Here is a 23,549-nt window from a genome sequence, read left to right as displayed (position 1 = left end):
CTCTTCAACCTTCACTATGAAGTTTGAAAATTCAAAATACATCATGCACACATATATACACCTCACACTTTTGAATACTGTGGGATTTTCCTGTGTGGTGATATTATCCACTGGCATTTTAGGCCAAGTAAACTTACTGAAAATTACCTCTGAAAATTAGGTACATCGTAAATGTCGCCATTTTATACACATTACTAAATCACCACTCACTGCGTTATTTACAGCTTGTTTTGAAATATTTCGGATATTTATTCAGGAAAATGAATTTCACCAATTTCAAAAATAGCATATTAGTTATAGCAGGTATCTGTTGTTTATCTAATCTGATCATTCAAAACCATTCCTGATATCCCTAGAAATGTTTAGAATGTTTTGGAAAACACATATTCTGGTTAAGAGATGCCTGGAACATCAGGTATATTTCAAACTCAGCTGCGATACATACATTTTGACTTCCTCATACATTTTCGAATCAAATGACAAATGGTCTTTGTCACCAATACAAAGTGTCTAGATGAAACCAAGCAAAATAAATCAGGTGTGAAAACGAATGCTGAGCTAAAAAAACTGCACTTGATTGAAATGTAATTGTTACGTATTGATGGCTTGAGAGTTACCTCCCTTACTGTACGCATATATGCACACGTCACTGTGAAAGCCATTACGCCATATTGCTTGATTACTGTTTTTGACTGATCATGGCAGAAGGTAATCAGGCTGCACTCCAAGTTGTTCACTTACCAGTTAACATTCCACTGCCTACTAGATTAGATCTGAAAGGTGATCTGTCTAGAAGTTTCAAGAAATCCAAACGAATGTGGGAAAATTATGAGCTTGCTTCTCGCACTAGGACTGATAGTGAGGAATGTCGATCGGCTACCCTATTGACATGTATTGGTCCAGATGTCTTAGACATTGTAGATGGATTAGAATTTGAAAATGAAGCAGATAGACAGAAGGTGGACAAAATACTGGAAAAAACTTGAACATTATTGTATAGGGGAAACAAATGAAACTTGGGAAAGATACAATTTCAACAGAAGGGACCAGGAACAATCCGAGTCCATTGATTCTTATGTCGCAGTATTAAGAAATCTTGCAAAGAGTTGCAACTATGGGGATTTAGCGGAGTCATTAACCCGTGACAGGATGGTAATGGGCATCCGCGATAATGCAACAAGGAAGAGATTGTTACAAGCATCAAAACTGTCTTTAAAGGACTGCATAGATATTTGTAGGTCGCATGGAAGTGCGATTAGACGTCTGAAATCACTATTGCAAGCTGAAGATGTTCAGTTTGTAAGTCAAAGGAAACCCAACAAGTCACATAAACCTAATGCTAAGCAACAGATCAAAACATCTGAACTGCTCAAATGTAAGTTCTGTGGAAAGAGGCATGAGTTTCAAAAGAAAGAATGTCCGGCATGGGGTAAGACTTGTACAAAATGCAAAAAGAGAAATCACTTTGCTGCTTTGTGTCCTGGAAAGAGCAAAGACAGGGTTCACATGGTGGATAGTGATACTGAAGATAGTGAGTCTGAAGAGTTTGTAATGTCTGTAACTTCTGACTGTGTCAATTCTGTACAAGTTGATGAAATGAACTTGGTCAATCAGAATTACCCCAAAAAGATATTTGCAACATTGGTTGTGAATAGAGAGGAAGTTGAATTTCAACTTGACTGTGGGTCAACTGTTAACATTCTGCCTTCTTCTGTGTATACTCATGTGTTCAGGGATGACAACTTCAGTAAATTGGACACTAATCTGATTTCCACACTGCGAATGTACAACGGTGCTGAGACAAAACCTCTTGGGAAGAATCGTGTGTCACTACAAAACCCCAAGAATGGCCGCAGGTACAGTGTTGAGTTTTTAATTGTGTCTGAGAAGGGTTGCAAACCAATATTAGGGGCACGAGCTGTTCAACAGATGCAACTGATCACTGTGAACTTTGACTTTGAGGTGAATCTAACTGCTGACTCTTCACTTGAGCCTGGGAAACTGGAAATGACTGATATCAAACAAAATTATCAGGATTTGTTTGATGGTGAGGGAACTCTGGAAGGCTTTCTACACTTGGAGGTTGACAATACTGTAACCCCAGTACAGTTACCATGTCGCAAGATTCCTGTTGCTGTACAATCTCAGCTGAAATCTGAACTGGAAGGACTGACGGAGCAGAAGATTATTACACCTGTTGACATACCAACAGACTGGGTGTCAGCTTTGGTGGTGGTGCAGAAACCGAGGACAAACAAAACCAGGATCTGTATCGACCCGAAACCGTTAAACAAGGCACTTAAGAGAAACCATTATCCGATAATGACTATAGATGATGTGTTGCCTAAGTTGGCCAAGGCCAAATGTTTCTCTTTGGTGGATGCCAAAAATGGGTTCTGGCATGTTCAGTTGGATGAACAGAGCAGTTACCTGACAACGTTTGAAACTCCCTGGGGAAAGTACCGTTGGCTCCGTATGCCGTTTGGCCTCTCACCAGCTCCTGAAGAGTTCCAACGACGACTGAATGATGCCATATCTGGACTGGATGGTGTTCGTGCGATTCATGATGATATCTTAGTTTACGGCGTGGGAGAAACTGATCAGGATGCTAAGGTCGATCACGACAAGAAATTGATCGCCCTTTTTAATTGTTGTCGAGCGAAGGACATCAAACTGAATGAGTCTAAACTGAAGTTGAAACTGCCAAAAGTGCCCTACCTGGGTCATGTACTCACTGCTGATGGACTCCAAATTGATGAGACCAAGGTTGAGGCTATCAAGAAAATGCCTTCACCTACTGACAAACAAGGTGTGCAACGCATCTTGGGGATGGTCAACTATGTGCAAAAGTTTGTACCCAATCTCTCTGAAATCACCGCTCCACTGAGAGATCTGCTGAAAGGTGAAGTGAACTTTCGATGGGACAACACTGTACATGGACAGTGCTTGGAGAAGATTAAGCACATTCTGTCAGAACCTCCTGTTCTGAAATATTTTGATAATGAAGCTGTCACATATCTCCAATGTGATGCTTCACAAAGTGGCCTCGGAGCATGTCTTATGCAAGATGTACAACCAGTGGCATATGCATCCAGATCAATGACAAGCACAGAGCAACATTACGCTCAGATAGAAAAGGAAATGCTTGCAATAGTCTTTGGACTGGAACGTTTGGACCAGTATGTGTATGGACGCAAGGTGACCATAGAGACAGACCACAAACCTTTAGAGTCCATCATGGCTGACACATTAAGTCGTGCGTACTTACCACATGACAGACAATTGATCACTGACGAAGGCCAAGTGTTGATGATAGACATGAGGAGCCCAACAGCTATTGACATTGAGACAATTCAAATGGTCGAGCATTTATCCATAACTCAACAGAGTCTAGCTGAACTGAAACAAGCCACAAGTAAAGATACTTGTATGAGCAAGCTGATGCAGCTCATACAGCAAGGCTGGCCACCGTCAAAGGAAGATGTACCACACTCAGTACGTGAGTACTTTACCTTTCGGGACGAACTCTCTATGCAGAATGGCGTAGTATTCAAGGGCGAGCGTGTTGTTGTACCTGCAAGTATTCGTGGCAACATCTGATTACTGTGGACTATTATTCCGACTTCTTTGAAGTTGACAGACTCCACAGCAAGAAAGCTCCTGAAATCAACAAGAAGCTCAAGTCACATCTAGCTAGACATGGGATTCCAAATCAGATTATCTCCGATAACGGTCCACCGTTCAACTCTGAAGCTTTTCGTAAGTTCTCAGACAACTATGAATTTGAGCATGTTACGTCGTCACCTCGTTACCCACAATCCAACGGGAAAGTTGAAAGCGCGGTGAAGATAGCTAAGAAGCTGATGACAAAGTCACTACATGCCTAAACTGATCCTTACTTAGCTCTTCTGGACTGGCGAAATGTTCCGACAGAGGGAATAGGATTTTCTCCGGTACAGCGACTCTTTTGCAGGAGAACAAAGACCAAACTCCCAACAGCAAGTACACTTTTACAACCAAAGACCGTTGATGGTGTGTCAGACAAGATAGCTTGTAAAAAATCTAAACAAGCTTACTACTTCAATAGAGGCACCAACAAACTTCCTGCTCTGAAGGAGGGAGATGTGGTAAGAGTCAAGCCTACTAAGTTCGACAAACAGTGGAAGAAAGCTGTTATAGAACAACAGGTGGATGTGAGGTCGTATGAACTGCGTACAGAAGATGGCAGTAACTTGCGCAGAAACAGACGACATTTGAGAGAGTCTCATGAAGCTCCTCCATTGTTTGTGGATACAGATATGGCTGAAAGGAACCGGTTAGAACCAGATCTGTGTGTGGAAAGAACTTCCGCTGAAACTCCTATGAGGAACTGTACTGACAAGCCTGTAGACCAAACATCAAGCAAAACTACAGAGAGAGTTCAGATTCCTACACAGACAACTAGACAGTCAAGTGAGACAACTGAGAAGAGAACTTCTCGTGGTCGTGTGATCAAACAACTGTCTAGATTCAGAGGTTATCTTACAAATTAAGAACTTTAAAGTAAAGCTGTTTTGCAGTAAAATTGTGTTATGGACTGTAAGCCTTTTTGAAAGGACGAAGAACTGTTTAGTTTTTATGTTATGAACTGTGTGCCTTACTAAGGACGGAATCAATTCATAACTGTTATTGTGTTGAAAGTTTGGGAAGTGTTTCAAATATGCTTTCGGTTTTCAGCAACTAAGCTGTTAAGAACGAGACTTGTTTTACCATTAGTATTGCATTAATGTTTCAAGACTTTAAAGGTTACCCTTGAAAGGGGAGATGTTACGTATTGATGGCTTGAGAGTTACCTCCCTTACTGTTTGCATATATGCACACGTCACTGTGAGCGTTGTCTGATGGCGTTCTGGAAGCTGAGAAGTAAATCCAATGACCATCCACTTCTATCTGTTATAACTTGGTAGTTATGAAGTCTTGTAGCATCAAACACTTAACAGTAATCAAAGCAAAATTAAGATTTTAGCATTTTCCCCTATTTTGAGCTATCCATTCGTCTATTTGTTGAATACATTGGCTCAACAATTTCAGAATATACATGGGAATAGAATCATAGGAAGAATTAGGGAATTTAAAATAGATACATTGCAATGATTTGATATTTTCAACAGAAATTGTCATAGTTTCTGTCCTGTGTGATGCCATGACTGATGCCAAATCACGCATGACAATGGTATTTATCGAAATTTCTGACTATTTCCGTTAGTTTTTAATGAAAAATATAACAACAAATAACAGCACACTGATTGTCAGGATGTTTCTGATTACTTACATGTCACATTTATGTATATGCGATCCTTGAATCAACGTTAAATCAAGCGTACTGTTGACAGTGAACACGCCATTTTGTGTAAAAGACGGTCAAGGGTAGTGATGACACACATCAACATTGTTGTACATATTTGGTAATTTCTTTGAGGTGAAGGTCCTTGAATGAAAGCACACACGATCATTGTGTCATGCTGTTTACAGTTTCAATTATGATGTAGATTTTGCACATTTTTTCACACAATTAATTTCTCTTTGGATATTTGTCAAAGTTCAATATGATATCGTACATAGTTATAGGCCAAAACATGTATGAACCTTTGATAATCTCCTGTTTGTTTGAACATTGTTTACATAAAAAATTGATAAGTTTATAGTGTCGTATATGATATTACTTTAATTTGAACAAGTGTTACATGATGAAATGTAAATGTAACTGCAATATGTATATATTTCTGGGGAGTGTAATAGTCAATATTTTAAGTTCATATAAACAATGTCCATGAATTGATTTTAATTTCTAACTAAAACTGAATATATAACTTAAACAAAATGTATAATAATTTTCATTAAAATATATGCACAGATTTCTAGAAGAATTTTCTTAGTCTTGGAATTGTTTTTTATGTTGTTTGATATAGAGAACAGTGATATATATATAACAATTTCCCCTTGTGTGCATTAGTCACAAATAATTTACGAATTATTCCTCCCGTTTTGCATTATATAATCAGTGGGTTCATCCTTTTTTTTAAATATTGTGACCACAGGATATTAAACTGTTAACTTCATTTCTCCAAGAATTGTAAAAAGTATAAAAATATAACCCGTGCCATGTACCCCGTTGGTGGAACCTTATACGATTATCCGGATAATTCCACACCAATAGAGCTTCCTTCGCATCTTTTATTGTATAATTCTGAGACAAGATGAAGAGAAATAATCACATAATAGTGAACAAATACATGTCCAATATTGAATATAATTAAATTTTGTTTGTTTTGAAATATTCTTTTGAGTATTTGATTGCGTAAAATTAATACCAAACATGTGCGTGTCTTGTCCAGTTAAGATACACGGTAAACTATCTACTTGTTTATCTATTCCAGACATTATTTACATGGTAAAAGCATTCATATTATGTTGTGTCGAAAAGTGTCAAATTCCGTTTTACATCAACATTTTCCATACCGTGAACAAAAATTAGGGGATATGTATATTAATCAAAATACCAGTGTCATCCTTCTCCGACGTTGTCCAAGACATAAAATCAGCCATGACGTCAAATAGAATGGTGTCATTTTTTTTGTAATTCATAACATTTGATAAGGTTAGCACTCCATTAATAATGGTGCAACATTAGTCAAATTACACTTGCACATTCAGGAGAAAGTTGGAATGTAAGGACTAATTTATAGGTTAGATAGGGCCATCCATTTCGCTATTACTTCTTCTTTTTTTAATGAAGTATATCATTTCTTATGGTGTATTTTTTTATACCTAAACGTATATAGTTTTGAATATCAATATTTGTGTTGGAATAAGTTTAGTTCCTTGTGAACAAAACACCACAAAAATATATTGTTCTTACCCACAGCTAATTCTCACCAAGTGACCTGAGTAACAAACTAGCGCTAGGCATAGTAGAATTATGCCCCCTTTTCTTTGTACATGTGTAACCTCTAGGTCTGGGATGAGTCCAAATTTACTACCCTGTTACCCGCCCCCCTATGACCCTACCCTACCCGGGTACCCACTGTAGGTCTCAGGAGATGGTTATAACTCCATTTGATATATATTTATATCGTTCAGATATTAGGCAGTATTTTGTTCACTTAGAGTTTCCATAAAGCTGCTAAATAACTTTTATAAGTGTATGATGAAAAGCAGAGAAATTTTCTGTTTTTCAAAACAGAATAATTTCTCGGACAACACTTAGCATGAGACTTGCTCCAGTGATACTGTGTTGTTACAGTATATCTGTATATTCACATGAGACTTTCTCCAGTGATACTGTGTTGTTACAGCATATCTGTATATTCACATGAGACTTTCTCCAGTGATACTGTGTTGTTACAGCATATCTGTATGTTCACATGAGACTTGCTCCAGTGATACTGTGTTGTTACAGTATATCTGTATATTCACATGAGACTTGCTCCAGTGATACTGTGTTGTTACAGTATATATCTGTATATTCACATGAGACTTTCTCCAGTGATACTGTGTTGTTACAGTATATATCTGTATATTCACATGAGACATAGTTAGCTCGTGTCTTATTGTGTTGGTAATGCATTTTGTGGAATAGGACAAAGATGGCTACATAAAAAAATAAGAACTGCCTTTCACTTAGCGCACTCAAGTGTCCTGAACATAGTTTTCAATTTTGGTGATGGTATACACTGGCATGGAATGTCAAAATTTGTGAAAATCAGGAAAATGTCTGTATGACATTTGCTTGCAAAATCAGTGCTTTAGTAAGGCAGTGACAGTGCATCATGAAGGTTGAATTCAAGTACACAACACCGACTTAATCATAACCATGGGTGCCATGTCAATGATCGTATGACAAAGTACAGCCATTTTAGTGGGCATTCCTTCTTTTGTACTTCTGAGAAGCTGTACAAATCCAGCATCCCCAATCTATGGGCAATTTGATACATCCATGGTACTTTATGTTTGTTTGCATCATGCTTAAACCGCTGAAACTAGGACCCATATCTATATAATATTCATATCTATTTAAGACCAATTACTCTGCTGAAGACAATGTTGTCAGACTTGTATTTCAAAGTACCAGTGCAAGTTTCTTTAAGAATGCATGCATATATTGTTAAAAGTATCATGATATAACATTTATACTAAGTTGTCATACAATAATTAGATCCACATCAAGTGCTTTTATGAGTTATCATGGTGTAACATTTATACAACATTTCATGTAATTATGGTTTAGCAAGTAATACATATCATCAGGTAAAATGCATATACAAAATATCAGTAGTTTCAGTCATAGCTTTTTAGATAGATGCTAGTCTAAGGTAATGAGAACATATCCTAGACATACTATTCAATAAGACAAAAGTTATGTCTACATATTTAAATAGATTTAAAGCTTTCAGATAAATACTAGCCTAAGGTATCAAGATCCCATCTCCCAGACATAATATCCAATAAGACAAAAGTTACATCTACATAGTCTTATAGATTGCCTTGAACTATTTTATTAAAGAAAATCTGTCATCACCTATATTAGAATAACATTCAGCAATTTCTTCAATTGAGAATCATTAAGGATTAGCCCCCATACAAGCTTGTCTATAGTGATACCATAATGTCTTTCCAAGCACCCAGTAAATATATCAAGATTAGCGCCAGTCCAACAGGATTAACAGGATTAAGTATTCCCTTCTGTCTAGCCATTCATTAACCATAGGGCACACCCCATCGTATATCAACCAATCATATTCCTTTATATTGTTCTAAGTTTTGTTAAATACATACAGCAGCAAAATGTTAAGCAGAAGGGGTTTGACACTCATACCAAGCAGACCTCTCTCCCACAGCCCAGAGGGTTGTACTGACTCTCTGCAGCATCCACAGATATAGTTAAGAAATTGTTAGTTGTTCTTGAAAATAAAATTGTATTGTGATTATTCTCCTGTGACTCCGGCTCTTTGCTGACTAATTCCCCCAAGAAAACCAGCACACCATTTGGAAGGTTTTGTTCATCCGAACAGAACCATAATAAAAGTATGCATGGAATATGGACATCGGTTTCAGTTTCCGGAGATTCTGCCTAGTCTCACAAGCTAATGACTGGTATGCAATATAAAACAGTCGTCCCACCTAGCCTTTTACACAACCGCAGACCCACGTGCACACTGGCACTCTTCCTATTTACATGGTATTCTTGCTCTGAGTGTCATCTCTGGGCATCTCAACATCTCAGTTACTTGAAGTGTCTCAGCTTCACATTACTTTCTCAGAACCAGGGGATTGATGTTGTTCCATGTTTTATGTATGATGATTCCAAAAGTGTGTTAATGCCACTGCAAGCTGAAATTATTATCATACATGAAGTCTTGTACTGAATGACTATCTCTTTGCAGGAATGAGCAATCTGCACAATATGGCAACATTATGTATGACAGAAGGATTGTCCGTGGAAACACATATGCCCAACACACACTGCCTGCTGTGAGTATCATGTTTTAGTTTATGAGTCAAATTAGATGTTAATGCATTTTTGTTATCTGTTTTGAAATTGTCATTCTCTTCTTGTACACTGAAACATTGATCCCAAGACATCAGCAGTCTTCACCACAAACTTGTTTGAGTCTACAAGCCTAAACTTTTAAATGTAGTCCCAATTAAGCTGGGCTGAATAGATATGCTCCCAGGGAGTGGGAGGTCAGTGGTTCGATCCCATCGGCACTTGGCATTCAACAATGAAACAAGGACTGACCTGCTCAGAGTCAGTATAATGTATCTGAGTGGGGTATCACTGTGGGGTTATACCGTACATGGTATCTCAGTGGGCTAGCACTATGAAACTGGCCTAAGTCTCTACGAGTACTAGCAGCCAGCACATCACTATATGAGTGCAATAATCTTGCATGCGAGGTTATAACCTCGCCTCACCTCACCTCACCTCACCTCACCTCACCTCACCTCACCTCACTAGATATGCCAGTTGGAATTTTTTTACTGGACTAAGGCTTTGGATCAATGATCAGCGTTGATCATTTCAAATTTGTGATAATGTTTGAATCAGGACATTATTAATGATCAAGGAGTATTAGTGCTGGTTGATATGCTGGTAGATATACTAAATTGTTTCCAGTTTCCACTGTGACAGTTTTCATGTCACACCACTGTTTTGTCATGTGTTATGAAATAGCTAATTAAAGTATTTGTAAATAGCATCCTCTTTCATTTGTGAGCATGTAGAAATGTCTAAAGTCTTGGAGAATTTTAACAAAGTTATTAGGGACCGTTGCTAAATACAACCGATGTAGCTTGATTAGATTAAATTTACATTCCTGTATGTATACCTAGCATAGGTTTGAAAGAACTGGGGAAATAAATTCCACATATATTCATAGGACAGTAGAGAGGAAGGCTTGCCATATATATGTAATTCTGTTCACATATGCAGAGCGCACAGCCTGACCCAATTGAGATTCAAAGACAGCAAGAAAACAAGCGGCGGTTGATAGCCAGGAAAAGAGCGAAAGATCAACTGCGTCCACGATCTCCAGAGCCAGTGGAGGGTCGGAAACACATGGATGTCCAGACAGAGTTGTACCTGGAAGAGTTGAGTGATCGTGTGGAGGAGGCAGACGTGGAGTGCCAGACTGATGCCTTCCTAGACAGGCCTCCATCTCCTCTCTTCATACCAGCCAAGACAGGAGTTGATATAGCAACACAGATTCTGGAGGGAGATGTGAGCAGATAGAACAAATACTAAGCAGTTGTGACACCCATACTGATCATGTGATTTCATTACAATAATTCATTTACTTAAAGATTTTACGAGAATTTTCATGGGTCCCTGCCATGTGTGTCATTCAAGATAAAACTTCTTTTTTTTTCAAATGATCTATTTGATCTTTGATAGTCATTTATCACATACTAGCACTTATCAATCCCAAACTGTTAAGGACAGGAATATCCTGGATTAATTGGAGCTATGAAAAGAGTTTGATGAGCTCTATACGTAGTTGCATATTCGCTTGTTTAGTAACAGGCGTATGTGTTGCAGCTGTTTGACTTTGATGTGGAGGCAAGGCCAATCCTGGAGGTGCTGGTGGGGAAGACGGTGGAGCAGGCTCTGCTGGAGGTCATGGAGGAGGAGGAGCTTGCCAACCTTCGCATGCAGCAACGGGCCTTCGAGGAACTCCGTAATGCAGAGCTGGTGGAACAACAGCGACTGGAAGAACAGGAGAGGAGGCACAGAGAGGAGAAGGTTTGTCAATGTAGAAATCAAATGGAGAGAAAGACATCTGTTTACAGATGAGGTGTGGCACTGATTCCACAAGGGAAATGATGTGCTTGGTACGCAGGTTCATCATAACATTCATTACTTTACGTCAAGATCAGCCAAGGGCCTGAACATGAGCTTTTCCATTTACTGATGAACATGAAACCTTTTGCAAGGGAAAATTGGTGTGTAAAGACTTGGAATTTAAGTCAAAGTGTATGTGTGTGGAGAGAGTGTAAAGTAATTCCCATTCATATATCCCCTAGCCTGCATGTCCTAGTTAGTAAATAATCTCAATCATTTTCAATCATCTTCTATCAACTTGATTTTGTATGACGGCAGTTGAAACATAAAGCAGTTAATGTTTTGTACAAAGTGATGGAACCATGATATGTAATGATGCAGACTTGCTTGCCCTGGCTATATCTAGAGAGGTACACAATGTAGTAAGTCAAAGGATAACCTACAAGAAAAAAGAAATTATAGATTATCTGTCCCCTGTGAAATAATGTTAAAGGCAAAGGCTGGGAATGTACAACATTCATTCCCAAGGAACACATAATCGGTAAAATTCTTTTTGCTCATAGGTTATTCTTTACATCACCCATAGTCACTTTTCTGATTTTGGTTTGGTTTGTTGTTTAACACCGCACTCAGCAATATTCCAGCTATGTGACAGCGGTCGCGTAGAAAGAAACGTAAACTTTGTCTTTTCTTCAAAATTAATCATAACATGGCCCCTTCCTATCTAACAGATATTCTACCCTAAACCGTTGCTGCAAAAAACTCATACAGTCTCAGAAACTCTGAAAACATCAGTGTTCCTCTCACAAGACCAAGACATTTGTGTGAATCCTTTTACCCATCGTTTATCCAATTGTGGAACTCTATTCCATTATCAGATCGAAATTCTACGATTTCTTGTTTTAAAAATTCGTTACAAAAGCACCACCCCACGTCACCTGCGTACTTCGCTTATGGAAAAAGAAAATATAATATCTTAGACACAAAACTGAGATACATGTGCAGTCAATTGAATTATGATTTATATAGAATTGGTATAAAAGATCACCCGAACTGTACATGTTCGAATACATGTGAAAATGCATATCACTATCTCATGGAATGTACATTGTTTAGTCATTAGCGTGAAATTATGTTAAACAGCCTTAAAAATATTGTTCATAACATACCTGTTTATTGTACACTTACTGTTATACGGCAATGCAGATCACATTGTTACAGAAATTGAAGCTATATTTAAGGCATTACAACATTATATATGTATAACTAAAAGATTTGTGTAAAGAACTGTTCATTCAACAATGTATCTCGCTCTCACTCTCGCTCTCTCTCTCTCTCTCTTTCTCGCTCATCTATAAGTGTTGTATGCATATATATTGAATTTGAAATTTTTGTAAATACTAGGGAGAGGGCATTCCAAGTTGGAGGAACTTGTCCCCCAATCCCGTTCACTCCTTGTGAATAAGTATGTTTAAATCAATGCGGTCTGTAAATAATTAAGTCTGGACCAGACAATCCAGTGATTGACATCTTGAGATTGACGCAATTCGGATACAATAACATGCATCAACCAAGTCAGCGTGCCTGATCACCTGATCCCGTTGGTCACCTCAGAGTCTCTGGTCACCTCTTACGACAAGCATAGTCACCTTTTACAGCAAGCATGGGTTGCTGAAGACCAATTCTACCCCGGATCTTCACGGGTCTCTCTTTTCTGAGAAAATGTTGAAAAATGTGGGTTCCCTGCTCAGTTACTATATTGTTGTAACAACGTCACATAAAATTGCCAAGATGTCAGGAACTTACTAAGGAATGACGTAATGTTCAATTATTTCCAACAATACCTTCATATAACATCTCTTTGCTGTGGGTCTCTTCACAAACAATGAAAACTATGGAACAATTGTTTTTATGCTCTGGGAAAATTACTGAAAATATTTTCATACTGTAATACTGCCTGTTAGTGCACTAGTAAAGTGTGTGAATATTTGTTGTAGGAAAGGCGCATGAAGCAGCAGAGGGAAGTATTACGGAAGGAGAAGGAGACTGCAGAGAAGATTGCTGCACGTGTGTTTGCACAGAGCTACCTCGCAGACCTTGTACCCTCGGTGTTTGGAACACTCTCCGACAATGGATACTTCTATGATCCTGTAGAGAGAGGTAAAAGGAGTTCAAGCTTATCATTACTGTACCTGGACAGGTGAAACAGACAGTTTAGGAAGATATGATTTTGAGAGATTAAATTTCATTACAGTTATTTGGGTTTTGTCAATTAAATAGATATGCTATTGAAATTTCAGGTGATTACTTTCATCTAATCCTGTTTCTGTTTGTGGAGTAACTGTTTATTGATACTAACTGCTATCTAAACTATTTTGAACCATGTGTAGAGCACACCAGCAACATATCTATCCTTATATTTTTGTCAGATGTGGAGCAAGGATTCATGCCATGGTTGATGGAGAGAGTGTCAGAACAGCTGGAGAAGTCTGAGCTTGGCAGGATGGTACTCGATGGCATGCTCAGAGAGGTGGTGGTGAAACGCATGGATCTGTACAATCGCCTGGACACAGCCATGCAGTCCCAGCAGGCCACAGAGGTCCTGAATGCTGGATCTGATGAAGCAGGTGGAGCTGACCAGACAGCTGCCCCAGCCACAACCACCGAGGTAAGCCAGTCAGGCACTTGATATACTCACTGACAGTTGACCAACTGGCAATCAGCACCACCGAGGTAAGCCAGTCAGACACTTGATATACTCACTGACAGTTGACCAACTGGCAATCAGCACCACCGACATAAGCCAGTCAGGCACTTGATATACTCACTGACAGTTGACCAACTGGCAATCAGCACCACCGACATAAGCCAGTCAGGCACTTGATATACTCACTGACAGTTGACCAACTGGCAATCAGCACCACCGACATAAGCCAGTCAGGCACTTGATATACTCACTGACAGTTGACCAACTGGCAATCAGCACCACCGAGGTAAGCCAGTCGACACTTGATATACTCACTGACAGTTGACCAACTGGCAATCAGCACCACCGAGGTAAGCCAGTCGACACTTGATATACTCACTGACAGTTGACCAACTTGCAATCAGCACCACTGAGGTAAGCCAGTCGACACTTGATATACTCACTGACAGTTGACCAACTGGCAAACAGCATAGCCGAGTTAAGCCAGTCAGACACTTGATATACTCACTGACAGTTGACCAACTGAGGTAAGCCAGTCAGGCACTTGATATACTCACTGACAGTTGACCAACTGGTAATCAGCACCACCGAGGTAAGCCAGTCAGGCACTTGATATACTCACTGACAGTTGACCAACTTGCAATCAGCTCCACCGACGTAAGCCAGTCAGGCACTTGATATACTCACTGACAGTTGACCAACTGGCAATCAGCACCACTGAGGTAAGCTAGTCGACACTTGATATACTAACAGGAGAAGATTCTATCAAATTTTACAGTCAACACTGCCTGTTGTGTGTCAAAGTGAAAAGCAGTCAACACTGCCAGTTGTGTGTCATAGTGAAAAGCAGTCAACACTGCCATTTGTGTGTCATAGTGAAAAGCAGTCAACACTGCCAGTTGTGTGTCATAGTGAAAAGCAGTCAACAATGCCAGTTGTGTGTCATAGTGTACGGCAGTCAACACTGCCAGTTGTGTGTCATAGTGTACAGCACAGTCAACACTGCCAGTTGTGTGTCAGCGTACAGCACAGTCAACACTGCCAGTTGTGTGTCATAGTGTACAGCACAGTCAACACTGCCAGTTGTGTGTCATAGTGAAAAGCAGTCAACACTGCCAGTTGTGTGTCATAGTGTACGGCAGTCAACACTGCCAGTTGTGTGTCATAGTGTACAGCACAGTCAACACTGCCAGTTGTGTGTCATAGTGTACAGCACAGTCAACACTGCCAGTTGTGTGTCATAGTGTATGGCACAGTCAACACTGCCAGTTGTGTGTCACAGTGTGCAGCACAGTCAACACTGAGAGTTGTGTGTCATAGTGTACAGCACAGTCAACACTGCCAGTTGTGTGTGATAGTGTACGGCACAGTCAACACTGCCAGTTGTGTGTCATAGTGTACGTCACAGGCAACACTGCCAGTTGTGTGTCATAGTGTACGTCACAGTCAACACTGCCAGTTGTGTGTCATAGTGTACGTCAGTCAACACTGTCAGTTGTGTGTCATAGTGTACAGCACAGTCAACACTGCCAGTTGTGTGTCATAGTGTACGTCACAGTCAACACTGCCAGTTGTGTGTCACAGTGTGCAGCACAGTCAACACTGCCAGTTGTGTGTCACAGTGTACAGCACAGTCAACACTGCCAGTTGTGTGTCATAGTGTGCAGCACAGGCAACACTGCCAGTTGTGTGTCACAGTGTGCAGCACAGGCAACACTGCCAGTTGTGTGTCAGTGTACAGCACAGTCAACACTGCCAGTTGTGTGTCACAGTGTACGGCACAGTCAACACTGCCAGTTGTGTGTCATAGTGTACAGCACAGTCAACACTGCCAGTTGTGTGTCATAGTGTACAGCACAGGCGACACTGCGAGTTGTGTGTCACAGTGTACGGCACAGGCATCATGTAGTTAACTGAAACATTCATAAAATCTTTCCAGTTTGACACCAGTACTGGATGATGCATTGGTACACAGTTGATTCAGCAGTCATCTAAGCTATTGTTATTCTATCAGATGTCCTTCCATGCCGCCATTTGTTCATTATTTTTACATCTCTGCTGAAGTAATCGAACTGTTGAAACTGAACCTTTGCATGGATAATCAGTCCGTCAGTGGTGACTGTTAGGTTTCTCAAGTTGTCCCATTCTGATTTTCAGTGACTATTTGACAACTGCATTTTTGTGCATCTTTTGCTGACAATTTGGTATAAAGCGGTATCATATACTCTATTTTTTTAAATATTTTGATATTTGACCTTGCTTGGTAATATCATATGAAATACAGTTATCTAAGGTTGTAACAAACTCAAATGGATCACTAAGCATATACACAGCATATACACAGCAAATGGCCGGGAAAAGAAAACCCAGTTCATTATATCTGCCAGTTCGTTATAAGCATGTTCGTTCTAAACATAGTTTACTGTATGATAATAGGCCAAACATTTATTGGAGAAATGGATAAGATCAGTTTGCAGTCTTGTTGTGATTAACTTACCATCTCTACTTCTACCCAACTCACATCATGAAGAATTTAGACACCAGGATGTTTTTATGCTGCAGTAAACAAGTCATGTCTTTTGAAATAATTGTGAAGTGTGTGTTTATCATTGAGGATATGATCCCACACACGACATCATAGGCTACACATGATATCGACCCGCGAGGATCCGGGATAGAATAGGTCTTCTTCAACACATGCTATCATAAACTAGACATGATATCATAGACTACACAAGATATCATAAACTACACATGATAACATAGGCTACACATATCATATGCTACACATGATATCATAGGCTACACATGATATAGGCTATGTGATAGTTTGGTAATGGAACACTTTTGCTTACTAAATGAGTAGAACTGTTACTTAGAGATGACCACACACTAAGACCTATGTTGGTTGCTGTTCAGACTGTTCTCAACAGACTTACAGAGCAGTTTCAATGTTGCTTGTAATATCATGGTGCAGAAACACGCTGTAACTATTTACTGGAAGTGGAATGAACATAGGGGCCACTTCTTCACAGCATCATTGCCTCCCTGATTATGAAACAGTTTCAATCACTTTGTAAAGGAAATGGCCACTGTTTAGTATCACAGCACATTTCTGTTTTTTCATATGACAATGTGGTTACAGATTACTGGTTTAGGGGTGAAAGGTGAGTGGGGTTTTGTGAACTGAATGGGCAGTCCACGTGTGGCCAGTCCCTGGTCCATAATAGGCCCAAGGCAAATGACCCGTCTCAGATTCTCACCACTTAATTATGTACAAGAGGTGGAGTTCTCAGGCCTGTCATTCACACACCTAGCAGCTCTCTTTTACTGCAGATAAGATTGCTACTGGTAAGAGGAATTAGGGTTTATTGATGCTGGGTACATAATATCTTCTTTTATTCATATTCACATTCAGATTGAAATACAAACAACAAACAGTGGTGCTCTGTTTATCAGTGGGTATTGGTGTATGAGTGTATAAATGATGTTATCAATCACCATATATTTTTCTTATCTACAGCATATAAGATAATTACTTGCAAAATAAATATATCCTGTCTATTTGCTTCTTGTAACTACATTATGTACATGATTATATGTAAAATTCTTATTCCCACATTTTTTAACTGAACCTTATGAAGTTATGTTGACAGAAAACACACAGGTGTAATATGAAGTTTGCAATAACTGTGAAGATGGAAAAACGATCCTTAAAAAACAAATGTTGTTGATTACCATTGATTCACATTGTATTACTTTAGTCAGTACAATAAGTTCAAACATTCCCCCATACCCCTCACACCCCAACATACCCCTCCACACCCCAACCCAACACTGGCCCCTTCCTCTGAAAGCATGTATTTAAATATGGAGGTCAGAGTCAGAGGTAGTAAGCCCATGCTTATTGTCATGTTTTCAGCACTATAAGTCACATTAACATTCATACCGCACCCCACAGGCTTATTATTGACAGAGTTATTACTGTGCATGATACATTACGCTATTCCTTTCGTCAGTGTGTTTTATTGTTGTCCCAGCTTTAGCTGTTGTCCCAGTCCCAGCTTTGTCTGCACATTCTCAACAATACACCACAGATTTATTGGCCTGGCAAAAGTTACTTTTCTCTAATTTTCCTTGCTAGCAATCACCTGTTTTGTGGAGCCATCATAAGAGATGTTTAACGTCAGTAGGCCATAGTTTGGGTGTGTGCGTGAGGGTGGCCCCTGGTGTGGAGCCTGGGAACCCCTCAGCTGGCAGGGCTCAGAAACTGCTGCCTGATTCATTCCCCTCACAGCCCTTCGCAGCCCGCCGTCGCACGGGACGGGCTCTATTTAGCGTGTGACAGAGAGTGATTCGGACACACGCCTGCTAGTTAGTGTGGCCCAGCTCAGCTGGTTTGATCTCATTGTTTGCAAACAAAAACACAAATCGGCATATGTCACTCATTTTGATGATGGAAAGTCTCACTTTTGGTGTCTGCTCTGTGGGTCAGAGGATTGAAGAGGTTGTATTGGGAGGTTGTATTGGGAGGTTGTGGGGAGGGAAGTTAGAGGTTGTAGAACAAGTCAACAGGTCTGCGAAGCACATGATCAATGATGGAAACTGTGGATGCGGTCTTGTTAGATTCACCTTACAATCGACTATCCACACACTGCTTGATGTCAGATGAAGTGTGATATGGGTAAAGGGAACAGGGACTAGGGTTCTACAGTACAGAGCACAGATGAGAATGTAGGCTTCAAACAAACTGTATCTTTTAGTGTTGCACCATACAATAGCTACATTGCTGTTTGTTTGAGAACCAGCAAGTGTGAACAACCTCAACTAGACACAGCTCAAGCTACAGTTACATCCTTGTCATGGGGATTGTCTGACAGCACAATGTTGGCTTTCAACATAACCGTACCCTCGCAGTAGCTTTGAGGCTCAGTTGGGGTTGAGTCTGTACTTGAGACCTCATTAGCTCAGGAAGGTTTGGACAGTAGATGTAAACTGAGCGAAAATAGTCCCTGTCCTGCTTAAACTGAAGGGCCAAACACTCACTGAGATAATGTTTACAATCATTGTTTCAATTCTAAATGAACAAACAAACAAAATCATCACATCCTTTTTTGTGTATCAAGCAACTTTATAAGAATTACCTTGTCAACAATATAAGAAATGCTATTATTGCTAAAACAAAATAGGTTAAAGAATTAAGAATCGTGCACAGATTATCACTGAGTTCTTACAAGGCATCCACATATTTAAGTTTGACGTCTAGTCATACATTGATAATGTAGTTTGTACTGTCTTCTTTCAAAGATAATTTGGGACAATACATACAACGATAAATGATTGTCAGAACCTCTACATGACCTCTATAAATTGTGCTGGGTGAGATACAGTTAAACGGACCATGGAAATATTATAGTCCATACATATCTAATGTGTTGAGATTTAAATCAGTGGGTATTCATATTGGATATGAGGTGTTGTTATTCCTATCACCTGTGACACTTAACAATGAGGCTGTTTGTTGATTGCGGAATCAGATTGATGAGATTTCACTACCGACAATGGCGTCCACTTAACTGTGTTGGCTCAAATGTTCATTTCTTAAGAGCTCATTTAATAGTTTGGATACATAATATTTGACATGGGTCCTGATGTCTAGTAGCTGAGAAAGTGGCAATAAACGTAGAGCCCTTCAATGAATGAGACCAACTGGTTGTTCCCAAGTAGCCTGCCAAAATAGGCGTATTTTGTATAGCCATCTTGTTGACATTCATGGGCTGTTTGCTTCAGGATTGCTGTTTTGTTCCATAGTGTTGAGAGATATTAAACAACCATAACAATTGCAACAGTTGGACAAGGCTTTAGCGACAAAATTGCAGAATTTGTGAATGTCAGTCTTTAAAGTAGGATTACCATGAAAGGGATAAATACATAACTGTATTGCAATGTTGAAGGTCCATTTCAAGTTCATAACAAACTTTTATTTTCCCTTGAAATTTCCTTCTCAGAATATTCCACAACACATGTTCTGTATGGAGGTTGAAATATAAAAATAGTCACTTCAAGACAACAAGACAAAAAGTAAACATACTTATTACCCCAACAACCACCCCCAAACTCACCCACCTTGCCTACTCACTATCCACCACCCTAAACTCACCCACCTTACCTACTCACTATCCACCACCCCAAACTCACCCACCTTACCTACTCACTATCCACCACCCCAAACTCACCCACCTTACCTACTCACTATCCACCACCCCAAACTCACCCACCTTACCTACTCACTATCCACCACCCCAAACTCACCCACCTTACCTACTCACTATCTACCACCCCAAACTCACCCACTTTACCTACTCACTATCCACCATCCCAAACTCACCCACCTTACCTACTCACTATCCACCACCCCAAACTCACCCACCTTACCTACTCACTGTCCACCACCAAAAACTTACCCACCTTGCCTACTCACAATCCACCACCCCGAACTCGCCCACCTTACCTACTCACCGTCCACAACCCCAAACTCACCGACCTTACCTACTCACTATCCACCACCCCAAACTTAACCACCTTGCCTACTCACTGTCCACCACCCTAAACTGACCATCCACCACCCCAAACTGACCCACCTTACCTACTCCTTTCCACCACCCCAAACTCACCCACCTTACCTACTCACTGTCCACCACCCCAAACTCACCAACCTTACCTACTCACTATCCACCACCCCAAACTCACCCACCTAACCTACTCACTATCCACCATCCCAAACTCACCCACCTTACCTACTCACTTTCCACCACCCCTAACTCACCCACCTAACCTCACTATCCACCACCCCAAACTCACCCACCTTACCTACTCACTATCCACCACCCCAAACTCACCCACCTTACCTACTCACTATCCACAACCCCGAACTCACCCACCTTACTGAGTGATGGCAATGTGGTTGTTAACCTTCTAGCGGTTAACAGGCAGTTGGGGTTGTATACTCCCAAGGGAGCTGAGAATGATTCTTGAGTGCACATCCAGTTACCAGGGTTATAATAGTGCTTTGAGCATGGCCCTGAGTGGTGTGATAAGATGTGTAATAAAAATAGCCTATTTTTATTATTATTATTATTATTATTATTATTATTTACAAATTAAAATTAAAAATGCAGCAAAGAGGGTTTTGGGTGATCCTGGCACAGTCAGGCTGGTAAGTCTCATCATCAGCTCAGGGCCCTTGCCACCCCCTCTACACGCAGCCCAGACAGCGAATCAGACTTCTCCCAGGAAGCGCTGCCTAGTCAAACCCACCCAGAACTTTTTGGAGAATGTGAAGACTCCCCAACACTGCAGCCTCCTGCATTACCCAGATTGTCAGAAGGGCTGTATTCCTGGTAGCAAACCCGGGTACTCTCCCAGTGTCAGTCAACAGACTGGGAGGTACCAAACCTAATGCACCAAGAACAATGGGGTGTCGGACAAGTTGGTACTTGGGATGCAAGTGTGACATTTTGAAAGCGAGGTCCGCATATTTGCCATGTTTTTCCTCAATCTCGTCAATCACATTACTGTCAAAAGGGACAGAAAATTCAATGATATAAATGATTTCATTGGATTTAAAAAAGGACAAGATCAGGTTTGTCGGCCTGGATATGTCTGAGGCTGTATATGGACCTATTCCAAAGGATTTTGTATTTGTCATTGTCATTGAAGGACTCTACATATTCAGGGTCATACCATGGGTGGACCTCTGTTTCAAAATAATAATAATAATAATTATTAATATTATTATTATTATTATTATTATTATTATTTCATTAAGTGATCGGTTGGTTGGAACAATGTAGACAATGTTTGGCAACTCATTACTGAGATGGAGAGGTTTTATCCACCTTTCACAATTTCAATTGAAGCCGTGAAATGCGTATCAAGTATTGATTTATGTTAAGAGCTGGTAAAAGAACAAATGGTGACTGGTGAGGTGTATCAATGTACCTGTCCATGGGTCTTTGTTTTGGTGTTGTTCCCAGGACTTGTATTGCACATCAATGTCTACCATCATCTGACTACTTCCCAGTCCTACTCTCAGTGCAGTGGGCGGGGTTGTGGGCATGACAGCTGGTCACAGGCCACTGAAGTTCTTCCTTCAAGTCATTTTACCTGAAGCATTGTCTATCATCTCAAAAAACTCACTGAATGGCCAATCTCTTGGTCTGCTCCTGTGAACTTCATCCCAGTCACTGACAATTGTATGGTTTGGTCTGCAGCTCGTTGTATGCTGTTATCACATACAAGGTCAATATACCTATGCTTTTCCTGAAGTTAGACTCCCCAAATGGAAAGTGTTGACTGAATAATAAGTTATACAGTGGAATGGAAACAATATTATCCATATAAAGTGTTATTGTGTTTATTGTATGGGAGTTGAATGTTGAAGTACATGTTGGCAGATATAGGTATTCATGTTTCAGGGTGATGCTTTTGACCGCCCTTCAGAGCCTGCCCCGGAACCCAACCAGGAGCCCCCATCTCAGGACGAGGACACAAAGGAAGGGGGCGAGGAGGGGGGAGAGCAGGAAGAGGATCAGACCACAGAAGACTAAAAACACCCACAACATACTCAATACTAATCATGTCTAATTGCCCTTAAGCATTATGTAAATCAATTGATATAAGTTGACTGGTTATTTTCGATTTTTACATACATGCCATCCATCAACATATGTATTTATTTTTATTTTTCATTATAAATTTCACTATACCATTGTGAATGCCTTTCTGTGTGAATACACATGTTTGGAAGAAGAAAACAAGAAATGAGATGAAGATTCAAATTGGTAGTTTACTAAAACAGTGAACAATTGGGTTCTAAGGATTTTGAAATATTTATTGTAAAGTTTAATAGGGTACTATCTCATGTTCTGTAAGTTTAAAAACTTGTTATAATTGTTATATATTTACAATGTGTGAGTTTATGTTGTATTATAATTTCACCCAACAGGATCATTCATCAGCATCTCACTGTGTCCCTGTCTTCTATGTGGGGCATGCAAGTATGCTATTGTACAGAAGTATGCAAGTCTAGTGTCTGTCATAAGCTACATAGCGCATGTAAATACCAGTCTGTTCTCTGCCAGCTTAACTTATGTTGCATTCCGCTCCTCCCCTGTACCTGTGGCAGACTGGAGGTGATGTACAGGACTATAGCAGCGGTATCGCTCACTCTCTCTAGAACTGGACACTGGACATTATGTACATATTACCTTTCAAACTTCTTACCGTCATTGATTATGATGAATAATATATTTTTATCAATAAACTTCCTACTTTCTTTGAATCTAGGTATTTGTGGTTTTGTTGAAAGGCAGCATTTTCTTTTGAGCTCGAAGTGAAGGGCACTATAATCTGTGTGACAATAGTGCTGATTGATTACATGACCCATCCTGTTGTTGACCATAGTCAACTGTGTGATTATGATAGGTAAAGTAACTTCACATACCCCCCCCCCCCCCCCCA

At 40.0% G+C, this 23,549-nt stretch overlaps 1 protein-coding gene across 1 annotated transcript in view; it reads left to right on the top strand.

Moving 5' to 3' along the window:
• Window positions 1-23,362, top strand: part of LOC139474053 (radial spoke head protein 3 homolog B-like) — a 27,896-nt gene extending 4,534 nt beyond the window's left edge. The window contains exons 2-7 of the mRNA XM_071256914.1: window positions 9,423-9,510; window positions 10,472-10,759; window positions 11,078-11,281; window positions 13,318-13,480; window positions 13,750-13,988; window positions 22,505-23,362. Of these exons, the coding sequence (XP_071113015.1) occupies window positions 9,423-9,510; window positions 10,472-10,759; window positions 11,078-11,281; window positions 13,318-13,480; window positions 13,750-13,988; window positions 22,505-22,636 (1,114 nt within the window). The 3' untranslated portion in view covers window positions 22,637-23,362. The remainder of the gene's footprint in view (window positions 1-9,422; window positions 9,511-10,471; window positions 10,760-11,077; window positions 11,282-13,317; window positions 13,481-13,749; window positions 13,989-22,504) is intronic.
• The last annotated feature ends 187 nt before the right edge of the window (window positions 23,363-23,549 follow it).

Source organism: Haliotis cracherodii, unplaced genomic scaffold, assembly GCF_022045235.1.
Source record: "Haliotis cracherodii isolate W230 unplaced genomic scaffold, xgHalCrac1.p SCAF_3, whole genome shotgun sequence".
In the NCBI taxonomy this organism is placed as follows: domain Eukaryota; kingdom Metazoa; phylum Mollusca; class Gastropoda; order Lepetellida; family Haliotidae; genus Haliotis; species Haliotis cracherodii.
Note: the sequence above shows the minus strand (reverse complement) of the source record. Positions and strands in the feature narration are given on the sequence as shown.